This window comes from Pseudorasbora parva, chromosome 20 (genome assembly GCF_024679245.1).
Source record: "Pseudorasbora parva isolate DD20220531a chromosome 20, ASM2467924v1, whole genome shotgun sequence".
In the NCBI taxonomy this organism is placed as follows: Eukaryota; Metazoa; Chordata; class Actinopteri; order Cypriniformes; family Gobionidae; genus Pseudorasbora; species Pseudorasbora parva.
In genome coordinates this window covers 4,037,729-4,058,687 of record NC_090191.1, presented here as the reverse complement: position 1 = coordinate 4,058,687, position 20,959 = coordinate 4,037,729, and the positions used below count along the sequence as shown (strand labels likewise).

The 20,959-nt window shown below is 36.8% G+C and overlaps 2 protein-coding genes across 2 annotated transcripts; both read left to right on the top strand.

Annotated features, from left to right (window-relative positions):
- The first annotated feature begins 3,025 nt into the window (after nt 1-3,025).
- Nucleotides 3,026-4,390, top strand: LOC137049976 (autotransporter adhesin BpaC-like). Its single transcript, XM_067428724.1, has one exon. It carries the CDS (start codon nt 3,026-3,028, stop codon nt 4,388-4,390), a length of 1,365 nt encoding a protein of 454 aa, XP_067284825.1.
- Nucleotides 4,391-9,686: 5,296 nt separating this feature from the next.
- On the top strand, nt 9,687-18,518 carry LOC137049266 (zinc finger protein 568-like). The gene is made up of 3 exons (XM_067427763.1): nt 9,687-9,811; nt 10,707-10,855; nt 16,373-18,518. Exons 2-3 carry the CDS (start codon nt 10,771-10,773, stop codon nt 17,722-17,724), a joined length of 1,437 nt encoding a protein of 478 aa, XP_067283864.1. The 5' UTR covers nt 9,687-9,811; nt 10,707-10,770; the 3' UTR covers nt 17,725-18,518.
- The last annotated feature ends 2,441 nt before the right edge of the window (nt 18,519-20,959 follow it).

Below are 20,959 nucleotides of genomic sequence, written 5' to 3'. Positions count from 1 at the left end.
AAAATGACATACTTGACATTGTTAAAGGGGTGGTTCCATGGTTTGAGGTTTTCTAGGCTTGGTTGTGTTTATGGGGCGCAGTATAACACGTCTTAATTTTTTCCTTTTTTTTTTTTTTTTAAAGCTGTATTTTTCTTAAATACAAATATTTAAATAGTAAATATTTTCCCTTTACTCCACACCGTTGTCACCACTGTCCTTTGAACGGCTCGTTTGCTTCCTTCTTCTATGAAGCCCATCCCTCTTGTCCCTTTAATAACTGTAGGAGTAAAAAGTCTACTGATTTTAAGGATATTGACATGTCATTATTAAAAAAAAATCATAGAATCAGTTCCTCAATAGTACCATTTCACACAGTTATTCCTATTTTAAAAAGTGGAGAGAGACACCTTTTTTCTAACTATAGACCAATCTATGCTTTCCCAGTTCTCAAAAAATTTAGAGAAATTATTAGTCTGCAAACTTTTTATTATTTTTTAGATAAACATAAACTCTTGAGTGAACATCAGTATGTGTTTAGAGAAAATAGGTCAACCTCAATGGCAGCGATTGGACTGGTAAAGGAGATTTCCTCTTCACTGGATAAGAAGAAATATACTGTAGAGGTGTTTCTAGATTTTAAAAAAAAGCCTTTGACACTACAGATCATGGTTTATCATTAATGAAATTCAAAAGATATGGTATAAGAGGAATTGCTTACTCTTGGTTAAAAAGTTACCTTGATGACAGATATCAGGTTGTACAAATAAATAATGTTAAATCAGATCTTTTGAAAGTTACTTGTGGTGTTCCACTAGGTTTAGTGTTAGGCCTGAAATTGTACTATATATAAATTATATTTGTAACGTGTCTAAAATATTAAAAATTAGTTTGATGATGACAAAACTTGTTCAGGGAAAAATTTGGAGCAGCTTCTGAACAGTGGAAAGAGAACTGAAGATCTTACAAAAAGTGTTTGATGAAAATAGACCTTTAATGATTTTAATTAAAACAAAGTTCATAATACCTAAGTAATAATAAAGCTAAAATTAGGATTGATAATGAAGAAATTGAAACCATGCATGAAAATAAATTTCTGGGTGTTCTAATAGATCATAAATTACGCTGGAAATCACATAAATAATGTAAAAAGTTAAATATCAAAATCAACTGCAATATTTAATAGAACAAAACATATTTTGAATGAAGGATCATTTCATATTGTGTATTGTGCGCTCATAGTTCCATACATGACTTATTGTGTGGTGTGGGGCCATACGTATAAAACCAATTTAAATACAATATATTTATTACAAAAAACAGCAATAAGAATAATAAAACAGGTTAACTATTATGAAACAAAAATAAACTGTTTATTAATTTACAAGCTGTAAATAAAATGATTTAGTTCATTTTTATATTGTACAGACAATGTAAAAAGTATATAATAATTTACTTCCAAATTGTATTCAGAGGCTGCTCGAAATAAGAGAAAGTCAGTACAAACTAAGAGGAATTCATACGTTTAAAACGTAAGGTCAAAAACTAATATAAAAAATAGATGTGTATCTGTCTAAGGGGTAAACTTATGGCATAATTTAGAGATGGAATAAAAACAGTGTAATTCATTTTGTAAATTTAAGAAAATGTTTAAAAACAAAAATGACTACTTGTAATAAAGTATTAGACTACTAGACAGCAAAACTTACTTATAGACTTAGAGTTTACTAAATACAGGCCAATTTAGTCCCAATCAGTGTAGAAATAGTACTCTTACACGTTTACTACTAGTACACATTGATGTTAGTATACTTACTAAATAAAGTATACTTAAAAATATACTTTAAAATGAACTTGAAGTATTCTTCTTTTTCGTAAGGGAACGCACTGCAGTCAGTTCATTTTTTTTAAACATGGTATTTATCGGATAACTCTTCACTAGTAGATACATAGTATGTAGTGGAAGGCACGTGTCCTGAGAAGCAAATAATACAGATATGTCATGACAACCTACTTAAAGTTCACCCAAAAAGGATAAATCTGGCATTATTTACCTACTATAAATGGATCAATACTGAAAACAGAGTTACTGTCAATACTGGTAAATCCATTTGCCAGAAAAGCAAAATAAAGTATTGTAAAAAAAAAAAAAAAAATGTAAACAACTTAGTGATTTTGCACTATATGACTAGAATCTAAATACAAAGCAATATCAAACAAAGGGTAAAACAAGAATAGGAATTATGTGCACAAACAGAGTATTACAAAGTCCTTTTAGACATACTACTCTGCATATTTACCTGAAACAGAGAACTTTTATAGAAGCACTCTATAAAAAAAATTCCCATATCTTTATCAATATAAATGTTTACCACAAACCATATTAAGCTCACTGCACCAAATCTATTTCCACCAAATAATACATACACACATTTATTTACATAGATAATGCTTGACAACAACTGTGTTCTGTAAGCTGAGCGACAGTATGCATTGTAAAAGGCCAAATGTGTAAATGTAAACCTTGCACTCTGACAGAACCTGTCCTGAGTAAATAATAATTAACAAAGGTAAAAACTCAAATGTATTTACTCCGCCTCCTTGACTATTGTAGATGTCTTCTTGCTACACATATTTACTTAATGAATTGAATATAGTGCATTGCTTACAATATTGTTTTTATTTTTGTTTTATTTTTACTTAACTTCTAAGAAATGTCTAATAATGTATGGACAGTGATGAACAGTAATTGTTAGAGAGAGAGAGAGAGAGAGAGAGAGAGTGTGTGTGTGTGTGTGTGTGTGTGGGGGGGGGGGTGGTCAAGGTGATTCTACCGTGGTTTGGTTGAGCTTTCTGGAGTTCACGGACATGAATAGGCAGACAGATTGCATCTGTGCGACCTTGAAAAGGGACTTGGAAACTTTGGGACAGTTAATAAAAAAAAAGATTAGAACCTAACTTCAGCGGAAAAAAGCAGGGGTATAAAAACAACACGAGAGGCTGTGGGGATGACAGAGCAAGAGCTGGAGACAAACATCAGTGAAGAATGAAGGGTTTAGTGTGTTTACTGCTGCTGTTGGAAACCTTTGTGTTTGTCGATCAACAGACAGTCAATGGAGGACTCAATGAGAGAAACATCAGCCAACAGCTCAGCTCTGACGACAGAAGACAGAATCAAACAGACACTTTAAGAGCTGAAGCTTCAGCTGACATCCATCTGGGCTTCCCTAACATCCACGAGGCAGTGAGGGTACTGACCGCCACGGTCACAGAGCAGAAAACAAATCTCAGAGATCTGACCACCACAGTTACGGAGCAGAAAGCAAACATCAGAGATCTGACCACCACAGTTACGGAGCAGAAAGCAAACATCAGAGATCTGACCGCCACAGTTACGGAGCAGAAAGCAAACATCAGAGATCTGACCGCCACAGTTACGGAGCAGAAAGCCAATCTCAGAGATCTGACCGCCACAGTTACGGAGCAGAAAGCAAACATCAGAGATCTGACCACCACAGTTACGGAGCAGAAAGCCAATCTCAGAGATCTGACCGCCACAGTTACGGAGCAGAAAGCCAATCTCAGAGATCTGACCGCCACAGTTACGGAGCAGAAAGCAAACATCAGAGATCTGACCACCACAGTTACGGAGCAGAAAGCAAACATCAGAGATCTGACCGCCACAGTTACGGAGCAGAAAGCAAACATCAGAGATCTGACCACCACAGTTACGGAGCAGAAAGCAAACATCAGAGATCTGACCACCACAGTTACGGAGCAGAAAGCCAATCTCAGAGATCTGACCGCCACAGTTACGGAGCAGAAAGCAAACATCAGAGATCTGACCACCACAGTTACGGAGCAGAAAGCCAATCTCAGAGATCTGACCACCACAGTTACGGAGCAGAAAGCAAACATCAGAGATCTGACCACCACAGTTACGGAGCAGAAAGCAAACATCAGAGATCTGACCGCCACAGTTACGGAGCAGAAAGCAAACATCAGAGATCTGACCACCACAGTTACGGAGCAGAAAGCAAACATCAGAGATCTGACCACCACAGTTACGGAGCAGAAAGCAAACATCAGAGATCTGACCACCACAGTTACGGAGCAGAAAGCCAATCTCAGAGATCTGACCGCCACAGTTACGGAGCAGAAAGCAAACATCAGAGATCTGACCACCACAGTTACGGAGCAGAAAGCAAACATCAGAGATCTGACCACCACAGTTACGGAGCAGAAAGCAAACATCAGAGATCTGACCACCACAGTTACGGAGCAGAAAGCAAACATCAGAGATCTGACCGCCACAGTTACGGAGCAGAAAGCCAATCTCAGAGATCTGACCGCCACAGTTACGGAGCAGAAAGCAAACATCAGAGATCTGACCACCACAGGCGTTCACTGAATGACCCATCTGGTTTGCGATTACAGATACAAACTTATTGTATTTTACTTTTACAATGAGCATAATAATTACAACAAAAATAGAGAGAGAGGACGCAGTGTTCACAATGAACAGTCAAGTAAAACACACACCGCCCATAGCAACGAGGTTTATGGCAACGACTTTTCAGACTGACAGATCCGTAAAAGATCAACGCGACTTTTCCGCCATTTGTTACTGTTTTGTACACGTTGTTATATTAAGTATAATTCCAATTTTGTTTTATTGGCCACAATATTATCGATGATTGTTGAAAGGGGCACATTTGATTAATTTTCAAAAAGGGCAGAGGCGCCAACCCACAAAGCCTCCCCTCTGCACTTCCCTGTTGTGCGTAACGTTGTGTGTCCTGTCACAAAATGCGGTGAAATCTCCGACATGACATTAATAGTTAGATTAAGGTGTGTACATGTCTCTGATAATGCGACTAAAATAGGCATACTCCACATGTCTTAATCCGATTTATGTGTAGTTAGATTATGACTTTAATCAGATTAAGGTAATTAGAAATCGCTGTCTACATGGTAGCCTCTTAATCAGAGTATTGTCTTAATCAGATTAATATCGGAGTATTGTTGTCCATGTAAACGCTGTAATCGATTTCTAATGACCTTAATCCGATTAAAGTCATAATCGAACTAAACCCAAATCGGATTAAGGATTATTGGAGAGCATTGCAAACATGTACACACCTTAATCTAAGTATCTTATTTATGTCATGTCGGAGATTTCGCCTCATTTTGTGACAGGACACGCAACGTTACGCACACCAGGCAAGTGCAGAGGGGAGCATTCTTTAGAAATGTTTGCCCATATTGATAGGATAGCATCTTGCAGCTGATGGAGATGTGTGAGATGCCCATCCAGGGCACGAAGCTCCCGTTCCACCACATCCCAATGATGCTCTATTGGGTTGAGATCTGGTGACTGTGGGGGCCATTTTAGTACAGTGAACTCATTGTCATGTTCAAGAAACCAATTTAAAATGATTTAAGCTTTGTGACATGGTGCATTATCCTGCTGAAAAGAGCCATCGGAGGAAGGGAGCATGTTGGTTATAAAGGGATGGTCTTGGTCAGAAACAATGCTCAGGTAGGCTGTGGGACTTAAACGATGCCCAATTGGTACTAAGGGGCCTAAAGTGTGCCAAGAAAACATCCCCCGCGCCATTACACCACCACCAGAAGCCTACACAGTGGTAACACAGTGGTAACAAGGCACGATGGATCCATGTTCATATTCTGTTTACGCCAAATTCTGACTCAACCATCTGAATGTCTCAACAGAAATCGAGACTCATCAGACCACACAACATTTTTCCAGTCTTCAACTGTCCAAATTTGGTAAGCTTGTGCAAATTGTACCCCTTTTTTCCTATTTGTAGTGGAGATGAGTGGTACCTGGTGGGGTTTTCTGCTGTTGTAGCCCATCTCCTCTGACCTCTAGCATCAACAAGGCATTTTCACCCACAGGACTGCCGCATACTGGATGTTTTTCCCTTTTCACACCATTCTTTGTAAACCCTAGAAATGGCTGTGCGTGAAAATCCCAGTAACTGAGTAGATTGTGAAATACTCAGAGCGGCCCGTCTGGCACCAACAATAATGCCACGCTCAAAATGGCTTAAATCACCTTTCTTTCCCATTCTGACATTCAGTTTGGAGTTTAGGAGATTGTCTTGACTAGGACCACAGCCCTAAATGCACTGAAGCAACTGCCATGTGATTGGTTGATTAGATAATTGCATTAATGAGAAACTGAACAGGTGTTCCTAATAATCCTTTAGGTGAGTGTATATCCCGCTACCGAAAATAGCCGAAAAGTCTCAAGTTGGACAGAAGTACAAAGAGCGTTGTGCTATCAAGATGCACCGCACAGTCTCGTTGCATTGGTGTGAGCTGTGGCAGCTTTCAGAGCATTGATTGCAGACGGGAGCTCTGCTGCAATGGACGCTCATTTCACACATACTCCGTTTGTGGTGCGTATTTTTGTCCGTACCCATGTTAACGGATTACAGCTTTCACACTACATGTGGATGCGGTCCGGCAATCCATTCCAGGAGTGGTGCGCATAGAGCAGTGCGGCGATTGTTTCTGCAGCCGAGTCTATTTTTTGCTGTGTGACAGCCCAATGTTCGCATGAAAATAAACATGTATTGACGCGACAATCTAGAAAATTTCACCACAGACGCATATAATTTGAATATAATTTTTAAATTCTACTGTTTCAAAGTCATCATGAGGCTTTTTGTCTTGGGTAAAGCAAGGAAAACAACATCATACCTGCATTTAGCTAAATAAGAAGACATAATGGATAGCACTCGTCAGCCCTCCTTTCTTTGATGTGGAAAAATAAAGTTATTTAGGACCTGCTGGATTTTTTTGTAAAAAAAAAAAAAACGAAATAAAAGACATGATTTTTTTTTAACATTGACTATAACATGTTTAAATGTTTTGCCACTTGCGTTGCATGAGCAATGTAATATATAAATCTAAAGGCTACATAAATACAAAGTAATTGGTATAAAAGAATGTTTTTCCCTTTTCACACTTTCCTTTGTAAACCCTAGAAATGGTTGTGCGTGAAAATCCCAGTAACTGAGCAGATTGTGTGGTAACAACCATGCCATGCTCAAAATTGCTTAAATCGCTTTTCTTTCCCATTCTGACATTCAGTTTTGTGTTTCTAATAATCCTTTAGGTGAGTGTATGTTAGAATGTTATGAATGATTATACACACATTTCATAACGTATAATCTCTTAACCTGTTTTTATAACAGATTTGAGGTAAATATAAGCCTAGAAATCTAGACGCACCCTAGCGGCAGTAAATCTAATCTGCCCGCGAGTGTCGTCTAGCAACTCTTCAATACCCATCTGAGCTGTAATCGCCAAACTCTTGACGGTCCAATCACATTGTGGATAGAGTCAGTGAGCGGGGCTTAACATAATGACGCCAGAGTTGCGTTTGCGTGCTTCTAGTAAACACAGAAACTGGCAAACGGCAGCGGTCTTTCGAATCAGCTTTGACTGCGACTCTGGAAGACTTGGAATTAAGCTTTTCTCTGAGAAAAGAACGGCACTGAAGTCATTCTTAAAAAGGGAAGATGTGTTCGGAGTTTTGCCGACTGGATTGCGAATGTTTGATCTGTCAACGAGCTCTGCTTCACCTTCGTTCCTCTGGTTGGTGTAGCGCTATCCTATCACGTGCAGAGGGAGTTTGAAAGACAACCGTTTATCCCGCCCCTCAGATTGAGCTGTCAATGGTGAGTTTCCAGACCAAACATCTTGATGTGGGTCTGGCTTGTCAGGCTAGGTAAATATAGCAGCAGGGTAGAAAAGTCAGCAAAGGGAGAGGAGGAGCAGGTGATCAGGTAAAGAAAAACAGCAGCTTTGTAAAGTTAGGCTATATATGTGGATGGATGGACAGACAGATGGATGGATAGATAGATATAAACAAATTATCCAATAACAATACACAAAAAAAATTATATATATATATATATATATATATATATATATATATATATATATATTATTAAAATATTTAATCGTGATTTATCGTATATTGTCATGAGTTAACTCGCAATTAATTGCAATTTAATCGCACATTTTTTTCAGTTCTAAATGTATCTTAAATTAATATGTTTCAAGTTTTTAATACTCTAATCAACATGGGTATGGACAAATATGCATGATTTATGCAAATGTAGTATTTAATTAAAGATATATTATATATTTTTGTTTGTTTTTTTACTTATTTTTCACACTAAAGTGATAGTTATTTATGATAGCCTATGATATGAAAGGGTGACATTTATGACAATCAAGAGACAAGGTGATACACACAAAGAGTATGGGGCAACCCTTATGGGGTTACTATTCTAACACATAGAGCTGAGTAAGTTGAACAATTAAGGTTGAAAAGTATATTCATTATTTTAAACGACTGATCGTTTGACTAGATAAGACCATATTCCTCATCTGGGATCACGCAGAGGCTATGAAGCCCTTTGAAACTGCATATCTTTGGACCTTCAACATTTTGGTTGCAACTGAAAAGCATTATATGATGAACAATCCTGGAATGTTTTCTTCAAGAAACTTAATTTCTTTTCCACTGAAGAAAGAAAACATCTTGGATGAGATGGGGCTGAGTAAATGATCAGTCAATTTTCATTTTGGGGTGCACTAATCTGTTAATCAATCTTTGATTGATGGCCATTACAGTGTGTTCAGTGTATTTTGTTGTTGTTGTTTTTTTTTTTCCTGAGCAAAGTTCAGTTTGCTATCAAGTTGGAATTGTAAATTACTCATGTGGAGTATAATTTGAGTATTTCATTTTGTTTTGAAATAAAAGTGTTTCCATCACAAATTTGTGTGTCATTGATTGAAATCATATATGGTTAGTATATGCAGAGATGTTGTAATATTGACTGAAGTCATGTATGATCATTGTAGTTTATATGTATGCTATATAAACGCTAACACACAATTTCACTATTTAAAAAAAAAAATCTGTATGAAAAGCATATAAACAAATGACATAAAATGTAAATAAATGCTATATGACTTTAATTTGACTAGCATATGATTTAGTATAAAAACTTTATATGATTTGTATATGAATATCATGTATTTTCTACTAATACCATACACCATTGCATCTAGATGTTACACTTGGTCTGACCAGTACAATTCCCACAAGTGTTCCTTTACCAATGGAAAAACAATAGAAAATCACTGCTTCACAACATCGTCCCGTGAGTTACCTCAATTTGCTAAATCGTGCGGACAATTTTCTACTTCATTCCCTCGACTTGTTAATCTGTACAAACAATTTAATAATTTGTTTGTAGAAAATCGAGGGAATGAATTGTGCGCACAATAAATCCAGGGAACTAATGAATAATTTGTGATAAAAACTAAAATGAATAAAACGAGTTAGCCTACTATTTTTTCCCTGCATGTCATGTGCGATGACAAGATCCTAAGATTTAATAATAGAAAATAAAAGTAATATAACAATATAAAACATAAAATGATGAATAAATAATGGAAAAATCAAATAACTGTTCAAATGTTTATAAAATTAAATATAAAAAGAAATAAATTAATTGTGTTATTGCTTTATTTGTTTATTTATTTGTACCCTCAATGTGAACTGTGTATATTTCTATGCACTTCTGTGATTTTAGACTCAGCAGTGTGAATGGGACTTTTATTTTGGTATCCAAGTGTGACGTCATAAGGCCGCGCCGCGCTCCTGAATCTGTGATTTGCCTGGAGAAAAGTTTGTGTTTTAAGCGTTTAAAACGACTAATGAATGATGTATTATTAATTGTAACATTGCATTGGTTTATCTAACATTTATCAGCTTTGTGTGAGTAGATCTCAAATCTCAGTTTCTGCAAATAATTAAATAGCTCAACTGTTACAATTGCAATATATTAAGGGTCTGTAAAATTTTTTATTTTGAAGAATAAAAGTTTAAAGAATTTTATTTTGTTGTGTTAGTTTAAGTGTTTTTTGTGTAATCACGTAATTTATGTCCATCAACTATCTTGTATAATTTATACAATTTTGGCAGAAATACAATTTATGACAATACAATATTCTTTAACAGAAATGTAACACTTAAGACTGTTCAGTAATACTCAAAAGCTGACCATCAGAATTCAACAACTGACCAACTAATAATATATTAGACTCAATCCAATGTCTAAAGTGTGTGTGTGTGTGTGTGTGTGTGTGTGTGTGTGTGTGTGTGTGTGTGTGTGTGTGAGAGAGAGAGAGAGAGAGAGAGAGAGAGAGAGAGAGAGAGAGAGAGATGCATATGCATATTATTCCAAATAAAAAAGGAGTAAGAGGAGCTATGTTTAAAATTCAAACACAGCATCAAAGGCCTGTGGAAATTAGATAACCAAAAGAGTGTTTTGTCAATATCAAAACTGCATCAAAAGATAAATATATATTATCGAGTTGTTTTTGTTATTATGAAAATATTATACTCATCAAACTAAACTGTTTAGTAATTTTAAAAAAATGTAAAATATGAGTAATTTAAAACATTTTTAAAAATGATTTGAAATTAATTGTAATGTTTCAATTTATACTTACAAAATGTGAGACTGTGTCGGGAAAATTCCTGTTGAATTCTGTCATTTTGAAAGTTCAATATAATAAAAAACTGAACTAGGAGAAATTTACTGAACACTGAACTAGGAGAGATTTAGTGTGGATTTTCTTCTCCTATTAATTATTCTCATCTTTAACAGGACAAACACACAGAAAAACTTCTAGAGAACTGACTGAGATCCACGTGACACACTATTAAAAAAGATGGTGTTTATTAAAGAGGAGATTGAAGACATGAAGATTGAAGAAACACTGAGAGTGAAAGATGAAGAAACTGAGGAACAAACAGGTTGGTTTCATTCTCAAAGCTGAATTATGACTAATATTGCATTAGTCCCGCTTTTGCTGCACTGCTCAGCCCTGACCCGTTGAGGCATGGATGGACTCCACTAAACCCCTGAAGGTGTGCTGTGGTATCTGGCACCAAGATGATTGCAGCAGATCCTTTAAGTCCTGTAAGTTTTGAGGTGGGGCCTCCATGGATTGGACTTGTTTGTTCAGCACATCCCACAGAAGCTTGGTTTGAGATCTGGTGAGTTTGGAGGCTAAGTCAACACCTCAAACTCGTTGTGCTCCTCAAATCATTCCTGAACAATTTTTGTATGAGGGGGGAGGGGGAGGGTCTCCTCATTTTGGATAGATTGTGTACATCTAGCAAAGTGGGGAATTTTACATCACTCAGTGTTACTTTAAGATTAAAAGCGTCTTCCAGAGAGGATGACTCTGTGCTTAAATGAACAAAAAGTAACGATATTATCTTAGACAGCGGTGTTAGCGAACAGATTCATGCACTGAAATGTTTTTCACTCAGCAAGTGTTGAAAAGAGTTCTTTGATGGCGCTGGCAGGTTCAGCAGCCCAAACTAAGTTGTGAAAAGCCCAAAGAAATGCGAGAATGTTTGTACTGCTGTAAGAAAGGACATGTTATAGCAGAGTGTTTGTCCCTGAAACAGCAGATTGAGTTTGTGAATGCGGTTAATCAGAGTCTGCATTTTGAACTGACTAAAGATAAAGTCAACAGTGTCTACCTACCATTTCTTTTTAAAGGATATGTATCGCTTTTAGGTAAGGAGGAAGATCAGGTAGAGTTTCAGGTGTTAAGGGACACGGGTGCTGTCCAGTCTTTTGTGTGTGCAGATGTTTTGCCTTTTTCAGATGAAATATCGGTAGACTTGTACAGAGTTTCAGCATTGAGGTCATGAGAGTCCCAGTTCACTGTATTCATCAGCGGACAGACTTTGTGTCTGGTTTTGTGAAGGTAGGAGTATGTCGTGTTTTACTGGTGAAAGGTGTACCTGTCATTTTAGGTAACAGTTTGGCTGAAGAGATAGTGATACCTATGTTAGAAGTAGCTGACTCCCTGTCCACAGAGCAAAGCACTGAAAATATCCAAATGCGTTTACTGCTTGCGTGCTCACATGCTCAAGGAGAGATAGTAATGCATCTTTATTTGACTCTTTCTTGTGTGCAGATCAGATTGACGATAACTCGTGAAACACTTGTTGAAGCTCAAAAGAATGACGTTTCACTTGTAAACTGCTTCAAATTGGCTGACAAACCCGCACTTAACAATGTCTAATTTTTGGTGAAAGATAGTCCAGTGTCAAGTTCTAGTCAAGTCTCATTAATTCATGACACTATTTGGTAATAGTTTTAATTGACACAGTTTTATGTGCACAGCTACCAGACACCCAGAAGCAATTCCACTCCGTAAAATCACATCCTGAGAAGTTGTTAAAGCTTTAGCAAAGTTCTTTACCACTTTTGGTCAGCTGAGAATTGTCCACCCATACGGAAATGTAATATATGTACACTAGTGTTGTCACCACAATTATGACTTGGATACCAGACTAAAATACCTCGATGCTGATACTAAATCGAGCCAAATAATAACTGCATGCCAGTGTAAACATCCTTACAGAGATCACAACATCAATCATGTTATCATTCACTAACCTTTTAATGGGATGATCAAATCTTATTTCATGATACGAGTACTTTACTATTTTTTTCTATTTTATAATAAAGATTTTTAATTGTATCTTTGTTTTTAAAAATAAGCAATAATGCAAATGACAAACTATATGACAAAAACAGTGCTTTATTTTTCAGCTACATTAGGTCTATTTAACAGTAGCAAGAAAGAAATTAAATAATCAAATATAAAACTGCTTCGTCTTCAATCTATAAATTAACTAATAAATTAGATCGGTCTGGCTTAAGACTTGCACAGATCTAATTACCTCAGCTGTATACGTTCGTTCATATATCATGCAACACTAATGTACACATATGAAATATACAAATATGAAATATATCCACATAGAAAGTGAAAACATATATGTACATCTGCCCATATATAAAACCTATTAGAAAATGAAACAATTTCGTATATTGACATATAAAACTAGCTCATATAAATGTATGCTTATATATGTATAATACTGTGTTTATATGTCACATAGTGTATATAATTATCAATATACATGGCATATATTTCTTTGTTTAAATGCTCATTATACAAATTACAAATATATGCACAGCATATTGCTTGTATACATATAACATGTATGTCCATAATATGTTTTTATATAGTCTTAGCATATATTTTACAATTAAAATGAAATATATTGTAACAGTCTCCCTAGGAACAACTTAGAGAGGCAAACTACAAGATACATTTGAGCTCAGGACCCAATGACCATCCTTGCATTCAAAGATAAAGAACAAATAATATTCAACATTCAACCGCAAAACACAAATAGAGATAGACTTGTTAAAGGTGTCATGAACTGGCTTTTTTAAAATTTATTTTTATACTGTTGTCTGAGGTCAACTAATGAAGCTTGTGTGGTTGTTACATTCAAAAACATCATAACTAATAAGTAATAGGCTATTTTCTACACTGGTTTTGAGGTTCTCTCCAAACGCTGGGTTCTTAAGGGGCGTGCCGCACTGGAGACTTGGAAGTAAACGCCCATGGCTAGGATTGGAGAAGATTTGCATATTTAATGAGCTTAAGCTCCCCTGTCAGTTCACGAGGAGGAGGAGAGATTGTTTTGAAAGCAACAACCTGAATGATTTTCTTTATCATAGGGCTCGTAAACGTCTTTAGCAAACAAACACAATGATTTATTTCTCATCCACCTGCGATTGATTGGACTATTATTTTTATATTACACATAGCCCGCACGATCGGTCGATATAAGACACAAACGCGCACACACGTGCGCACACCACCCTTCAAATGTCAAGCCGAGAGAGACAACAGCACAGATCAAGAACGGAACATTATAAGATTGATCGGCCTGCCGGGCTTTGCGAGCGATGGCCCATACGTGTCTGAGTCCAGCGTGCTAAAGGTTTATTCTGTTATATACGTACACATTAGCAAAACAATCTATAACTAGTGTTGCACGATATACCGGTACTAGAAAAGTATTGCGATACCTTGCTATTACAAACGGTACGATATGGATTTTTATTAGTACCGGTACTTTAAGGAGGACAGTGCTAATATGAGCTGTATTTCTTAATTTGCGTCGATTTGTGTCAGGACGTGTGTGTGAGCTCTGCTTCAGCCGTTCACTAAACACTGGAAGTAGAAGAGATAAATATATACGCACAGCGCATGACAAAGAAAGCAACAGAAATATGCGCGCATGAGGAGAAAAAGCGTGGCTCGGGATGCGCTGCCAGACTCTGACCTGAAGCGCGCGCACACGCCCTTCTGACAACATGCGATCGCCATTCAGTTATTTTGCGGATTATTGTTTGGGTTTGAATGGTCAAACATATGTAAAAATGCACGGTCTGGCGAGTATTCAGGTAAACACAGTCGGATATGTCTTTAGTGAGCGTATACAGCTGAGGTAATTAGATCCGTCCAGGTCTTAAAGCCAGACCTAATATTCTGTGTGTATATGTTAATCAAACACCAATGAAAAATAGAAAACTATCCCCTTTCTTGGCTAAATAACTAAAATATATGTATTAAGAATCAGTTTATTGTTAAATTATAGAGTGAAGACTAAGTAAGCAGTTTTATATTTGATTATTTAATTTCTTTCTTGACTTGCTACTGTTAAATAGACCTAATGAAGCTGAAAAAATAAAGCACTGTTTTTGTTATATTGTTTGTAATTTGCATTTTTTTTGTGCTTATTTTTAAAAAGAAAGACAATTAAAAATGTATATTATAATTACATTTAAAAAATATTAAATTACTTGTATAATGAAATAAGATTTTGGTCATCCCAACCTGTTGAGATGTGAAAGGTTAGTGAATGATAACATGATTGATAATGTGATCTCTGTAAGGATGTTCACACTGGCATGTAGTTATTATAGCAATAACAGGAGGGAATGGTCAAAACCAGGGAGGGAATTCCTGGCCAAGTGAATTTTTAGTTAAAAAAAATGAAACAATGAATATGTTCTGTCGTCATATTATTCATATTATCTGTTTTTGTGTGTGTGTGTGTGTGTTTTTTTTACCGTGGTATCGCTTTAGTAGTGTATTTTAGCATGGTATCATATCGAAGTCATAATTTTGGTATCGCGAAAACATGATCCATAACAATGCAGTACTATTACATATAAAAACACGTTTTACTCACGTAAGTGTGTTGCACCATTCCTGCCGGAATCCAGCATTGACTGGAGATTTGTTTACAAATGATTCCACAGTGAAATTAAGTGAACATGTCTTCCCCACGTGAGCTGGAACTTCATTAAAAATAAAGTTCAACCCCTCATTCCTAAATGCGTATGCAGCAACTGTTCTTTCACAACCAGGAATAGCGCAATATCTTGCTATCTTCCTCGGCATGTTTATTGTTGTTGACCAGCTAGCACAAGCCCTCCATGAGTCGGTGGGTGAGGCTACTGGATTAGACGTTCTTTAGAGGTGGTGTTTCGTAGTGCGATGATGTAAGAATGAAGCACAAGACCTTTTTCTGGGCCTGGTGTTCATAAAAGCTTTTCTTTGACTAACAAGGAAGTTTTCAGCTCTGAAACTTCGAGGATATTCTTATATAAAAGGTCATGGTAATATATCAAAAGCTCAAGGGAAAGTTGATTTCTCCATTCATCACCCCTTTAAAGCTGTTCAAATAAGGAAACCATAAGCATGTCAAATGTTTGTATGTATGTTGTTTAAATAAATTGGCATAAATAAATTAAACATATTGGTGGCATATATAGTCATAACACAATATTATATAAACAATAACCATATGCATAGTTTTAATATATGTCAATATACTCATTCAATATGGACAATTTATATGTTATGAACTTATATCAAGAAATGTGTATATATGTGATAGCAATATATTGTCTTATATTTAGCATATATGACTGTCACTTGCGATATAGGGATATAGGGACATATGACATATATATTACATGTCCGTATGGGCAGACTGATCAGGGGGCTGATTTTCTTAAAAGCAATGCTTAGGAAATACTGCATCGAGACATGGTCTGAGTTGGACGAATGTGTTCCTTTGTTTTTATTGTCTATCTATGAACGGCATTGAGGACTATAAGAAAATAAATGTGTTAGATTTTCAGTTCAGCTCCATAATCATCTTCAGAAAACGTGTGCTAGCTCATGAGACATAGGCTAAAGTTCAGGGGGGAGATGAAAATGTGGGCCCTCCACACTGTCCCCTTTTCCCTCCTGTGGTGATACCCATGGGAATAGGACCTAGTTGTATGTTGGTTTTGATACTTTGTATGTCTAAATGTTTTGTTGTGCCATTAAACTGGAGTTAATTTGCATTTGTCTCTTTTCACCTTAGACCTGACGATCCTGAAAGAGGAGAGTGGAGAACAGAATGAAATGAAAGAGAAATATCAATTTAAGAATAATTATTTCATAACAAGGGAAAAACCTTTTAGTTGCTCACTGGCCGAAAAGACTGTGTCACGAAAAAAGGCTAAAAATAAAGGAACTACAAGTAATTTCACCTGCCAACAATGTGGAAAAAGTTTCAACCGAAAAGGAAAGCTTAAGAGACACATGAGAGTTCACACTGGAGAGAAACTCCACATGTGCCCTCAGTGTGGAAAGAGCTTCATTCTAAAACAACACTTTGAAAACCACATAAGGATTCACACTGGAGAGAAGCCGTTTACCTGCCGACAGTGTGGAAAGAGTTTTACTCAAAAAGGAAACCTTATCAAGCACGTGAGAGTTCACACTGGAGAGAAACCTTACAACTGCCAACAGTGTGGAAAGAGTTTCACTCAAAAACTAAGCCTTAACAGACACATGAGAGTTCACACTGGGGAGAAACCCTACACATGTCCTCAGTGTGGAAAGAGTTTCAACCAAAAAGGAAACCTTATCAAGCACATGATAGTTCACACTGGAGAGAAGCCTTACACCTGCCAACAGTGTGGAGAGAGTTTCACTCAAAAACTAAGCCTTAACAGACACATGAGAGTTCACACTGGGGAGAAACCCTACACATGTCCTCAGTGTGGAAAGAGTTTCAATCAAAAACAACACTTTGAAAACCACATACGAGTTCACACTGGAGAAAAGCCGTTCACCTGCCAACAGTGTGGAAAAAGTTTTAAACAAAAAGGAAACCTTATCAAGCACATGAGAATTCACACTGTGGGAAAGGTTTTAGGTATGACATATAAGCCGTTCACCTGCCAACAGTGTGGAGAGAGTTTCAACCAAAAAGAAAACCTTAACAGGCACATGAGAGTTCACACTGGAGAGAAGCCTTACAACTGCCAACAGTGTGGAAAGAGTTTCACTCAAAAACTAAGCTTTAGCAGACACATGAGAGTTCACACTGGAGAGAAACCCTACATATGTCCTCAGTGTGGAAAGAGTTTCAGTCTAAAACAACACTTTGAAAACCACATACGAGTTCACACTGGAGAGAAGCCGTTCACCTGCCAACAGTGTGGAAAAAGTTTTAACCAAAAAGGAAACCTTATCAAGCATGTGAGAGTTCACACTGTAGAGAAGCCTTACACCTGCCAACAGTGTGGAAAGAGTTTTAACCAAAAAAGAAACCTTAACAGCCACATGAGCGTTCACACCGGAGAGAAGCCGTTTACATGTGGTCACTGTGGGAAAGGTTTTAGATATAAGAAAGTCCTTCAGTACCACATGAGCATTCATGAATGAGAGAACTGTTTTTATATGTCATCAGTGTGTAATGAATTTAACAGAAAGGTGTCACGCTCTCACGCTGCCCAACTTAATCTCACGCCAAATTAGCAAACCTGCTATTTATATTAAACAAAGCTAGGCCTATATCTTTTTTTGTTATTATTATTAAGTTTTAATGCGAAATTCAAACAATAGTATTTTGGCGCTAATGTTAAAGCCAGAGGCGTTGAAAAGCGGAGAGATCTTTTGGTAGTCTACTAAAATACTATTTGTGCAATAATTATTGTCAATTAATGACCATTTAAAATATATTTCTTCTAATATTTTTATTATTTATATTTCAATTAGTGTAGTAATTAAGGTTAAAATAGAGAATTCCAATTCAAAGAGGTAAATCAGAGTCATTTTGTTGCTTATTAAATAATAATGTTAATTTGTAATGCCATTACCCTGTAGGTGCTTTATGGCTCTTTAATAAATCTACATATATCTAATCTAGTTGCTCAAAAACAATCTTCCATTTCAATAAATATTTAGATATGATCAAACACTAGATTTCTTTAAATGTGAAATTTTAAAACGTTGATAACTTATGCATCATATTAGGATTTAGTATCCTACTATTTTTAATGAATAGTGATACTTATATAAGCACACACAAGTGAATATTAATGAATGCGAGCACATTTCATTTGACCCATGAAATGTTTAAAATAGTGCTAAGACAAACAATTTTTCCTTATTATGTACAGTAAACTACTACATATGAATTGATTCTAAATTAAGTTCGAAATAGACCCCCCCCCCCCCCCCCTCCAAAAAAAAACAAAACCTCTCACTCCAACCTGAACATAAAAGTTGGCAACCCTGCCGCATGTTTGAGAGACTGAATATGTGCTGATTATTGGTGCAGTATTAAATCACCTTAGAGGCCTGAATTCCTAAATAATGTCCAGTGACTGTGAGAGGAGTAAAGAAGCCAGCGTCAGAATTAGACTCAACGGCCCTCATTTATCAAAAGTGCGTACACCAAATTTCCAGCGTGCACCTTGCGTACACCCAATCCCAAACAGCTATTTAAACTGCTGGAGTGCGCTTCTCAACCTCCACACTATTAACAGTAGGCCTACTCATAATTTAGGTCCACATTTTGTTTTTGTGGGTGGCCTTAGTCCCACTCTTTAAACTCCCAAATAAAACAATTTTGTTTTTTTCCACTTCCCTGGTGATGGTCTTGATGGGCGCATCTCAATCATCTCACTAGTTCAGTAGTCAGGGCACTGATCAGGGAGTCGGCCCATTGACTTATGTCCTAATCAGTGCCCTGACTAGTGGACTAGTGAGATGATTGAGCGCGCCCGATCTCCACGTCGGAGAAGTTTCGCTTCTTTGCCGTCTTCTGTTTGTCCATGGTGTAAAATGAGGGCGTGGGGGAGGCGGAGACTTGAATATATAGGGGTGTGTTATTCTAATGACGATCGTTTTCAGCCGCCGCATTTATCAAGGGCAAGTATTGCGTACACCTGGATTGCAGAGGTGCGCACAGCTTCATAAATCAGGCGGTGAGAGGAGTGTAAGCATAATCTTACACCAACATATACGCCCGTTTCTACGCAAGATTGATAAATGAGGGCCAATGTGTTGATCAGCTGTATGAAGAATGAACTAGTCACAGTTTTACATGTCAACAGAAGTATAAATCTGTATCAACTTAAACACATAACCAGACTGGAAACTAGAACGACTGCTAATGTAAGGGTGGATCGCCTACAGTGGTTCTGACTGCAGGGTTGCCGAAGGACTAAAGAAACGTTATCAGCAAGATGGTAAAAAACTGTACATTTCTTGTCTATAACCACCCACTGCAACTTATACCAACGACGGAAATAAGCGCAGTTACAATAGCAAAATATGTGGGAGAGCGTTGCTTTAATGTGACTATATTGTATCATTTCTTCCTTTTTACTACTAACAAAACTCTAAAACTTGATTAGAAGTAGAAACATATAATTATAAAACTCCCTCATGTGTAATTTAAGTGTTTGTTCACTAATCACTTTTCTCTTTTAGTACTTTTGTTCGTTATTTTGGCACAAATGTTCACAGTTCAGACTGAAAATGTTCTTACATTGCTTATAAATATCCATTAATCTTTCCTCATCATATAATATCTTAATTCCCCCCTCAACATTCTTAGATGTCACACACCATGCACATCTAAGAATGTTCAAAAGGGTTGTTGCAACAATTTGTCCTTTATCTGAATGGCAAATATCTTTTTGGCCCTCTTTTGTTGCCTTATAAGGGCCTACTTTTTATGAAAAGGTTACTTCAGCGCTGGGGAGATGAATCTGTATTTAAACTGGGTCATCAATGCAGTAGAAATGTGAAATTATTTTTGAATTTGGTGTCTTCTAGACTGAGAAAAAACAGAAAATGTAATTTTGTCCCATGGGGATGAAAGACTACAATTCCCAGAATGCTTTGCTGCCCTGTGCCATTCCCAACGCCACCAACTTGATTACTGTGACTGAGTTAGAGAAGACACTACAATTAAAAACTGAACGTGTGTGTTCAATATAATGAGTGAGTGGCCGCGCGAGTATCACAGCACTGAGGACTAACTGCAGGAGTCAGATAAATGAGCTGATGAGCTCTCGTGATGAGAGCTGAGGTAATGGCGACTACACTCGCGGCATACATTCACAACGCGAGTTCAGTCTAGCGCGTTTCAGTTCATGCCTTTGCAAGCTTAACTTTCATAGAAATGTATTTGAGAAGTTAAAAGACTTACATTGCTCACCATAGCTCCGTTTAAATGATCCTGTCTGCAAGCTGAGTGTAATCTCCCATCCCCCAATGCCGGATTCAAAACATGCGGAAATGGCTCCCTCTGCTGGCTGTAGTCTTTAGCCTTTGGCCAAACATTCCTCCTTGATGCAAAAATCGTCATTTTGCATCATAGGAGGAATTTTTCCAGAAATAAAATGCATAAATCTCTCGTCTCAGGGAGATATGAGGGGGGAAAGCACAATAATTTGAATATTCTCCAGGGTTTCTACTGATACAAAGCCATATGCTAATCGCTGAAGTAACCCTTTAAATTTGAATAATATCTTTCAATTATGGTTGTGGTTCTGTAAGCGGTACTTGATAAATATTCAAATTAGTTGTATCATATTGTCATACTAAATCAAGCTACAAGCTTTTGAATTGAGAACATTTCAAAAGCTTGATAAGTGATTTCTCA

Bases quoted from the DNA above. Each gene is read 5' to 3' on its own strand.
- LOC137049976 (XM_067428724.1), top strand. From the start codon at position 3,026: ATGAAGGGTTTAGTGTGTTTACTGCTGCTGTTGGAAACCTTTGTGTTT.
- LOC137049266 (XM_067427763.1), top strand. From the start codon at position 10,771: ATGGTGTTTATTAAAGAGGAGATTGAAGACATGAAGATTGAAGAAACA. The intron at 10,856-16,372 runs GTTGGTTTCATT...TTTTCACCTTAG, and splicing joins AGAAACTGAGGAACAAACAG to ACCTGACGATCCTGAAAGAG.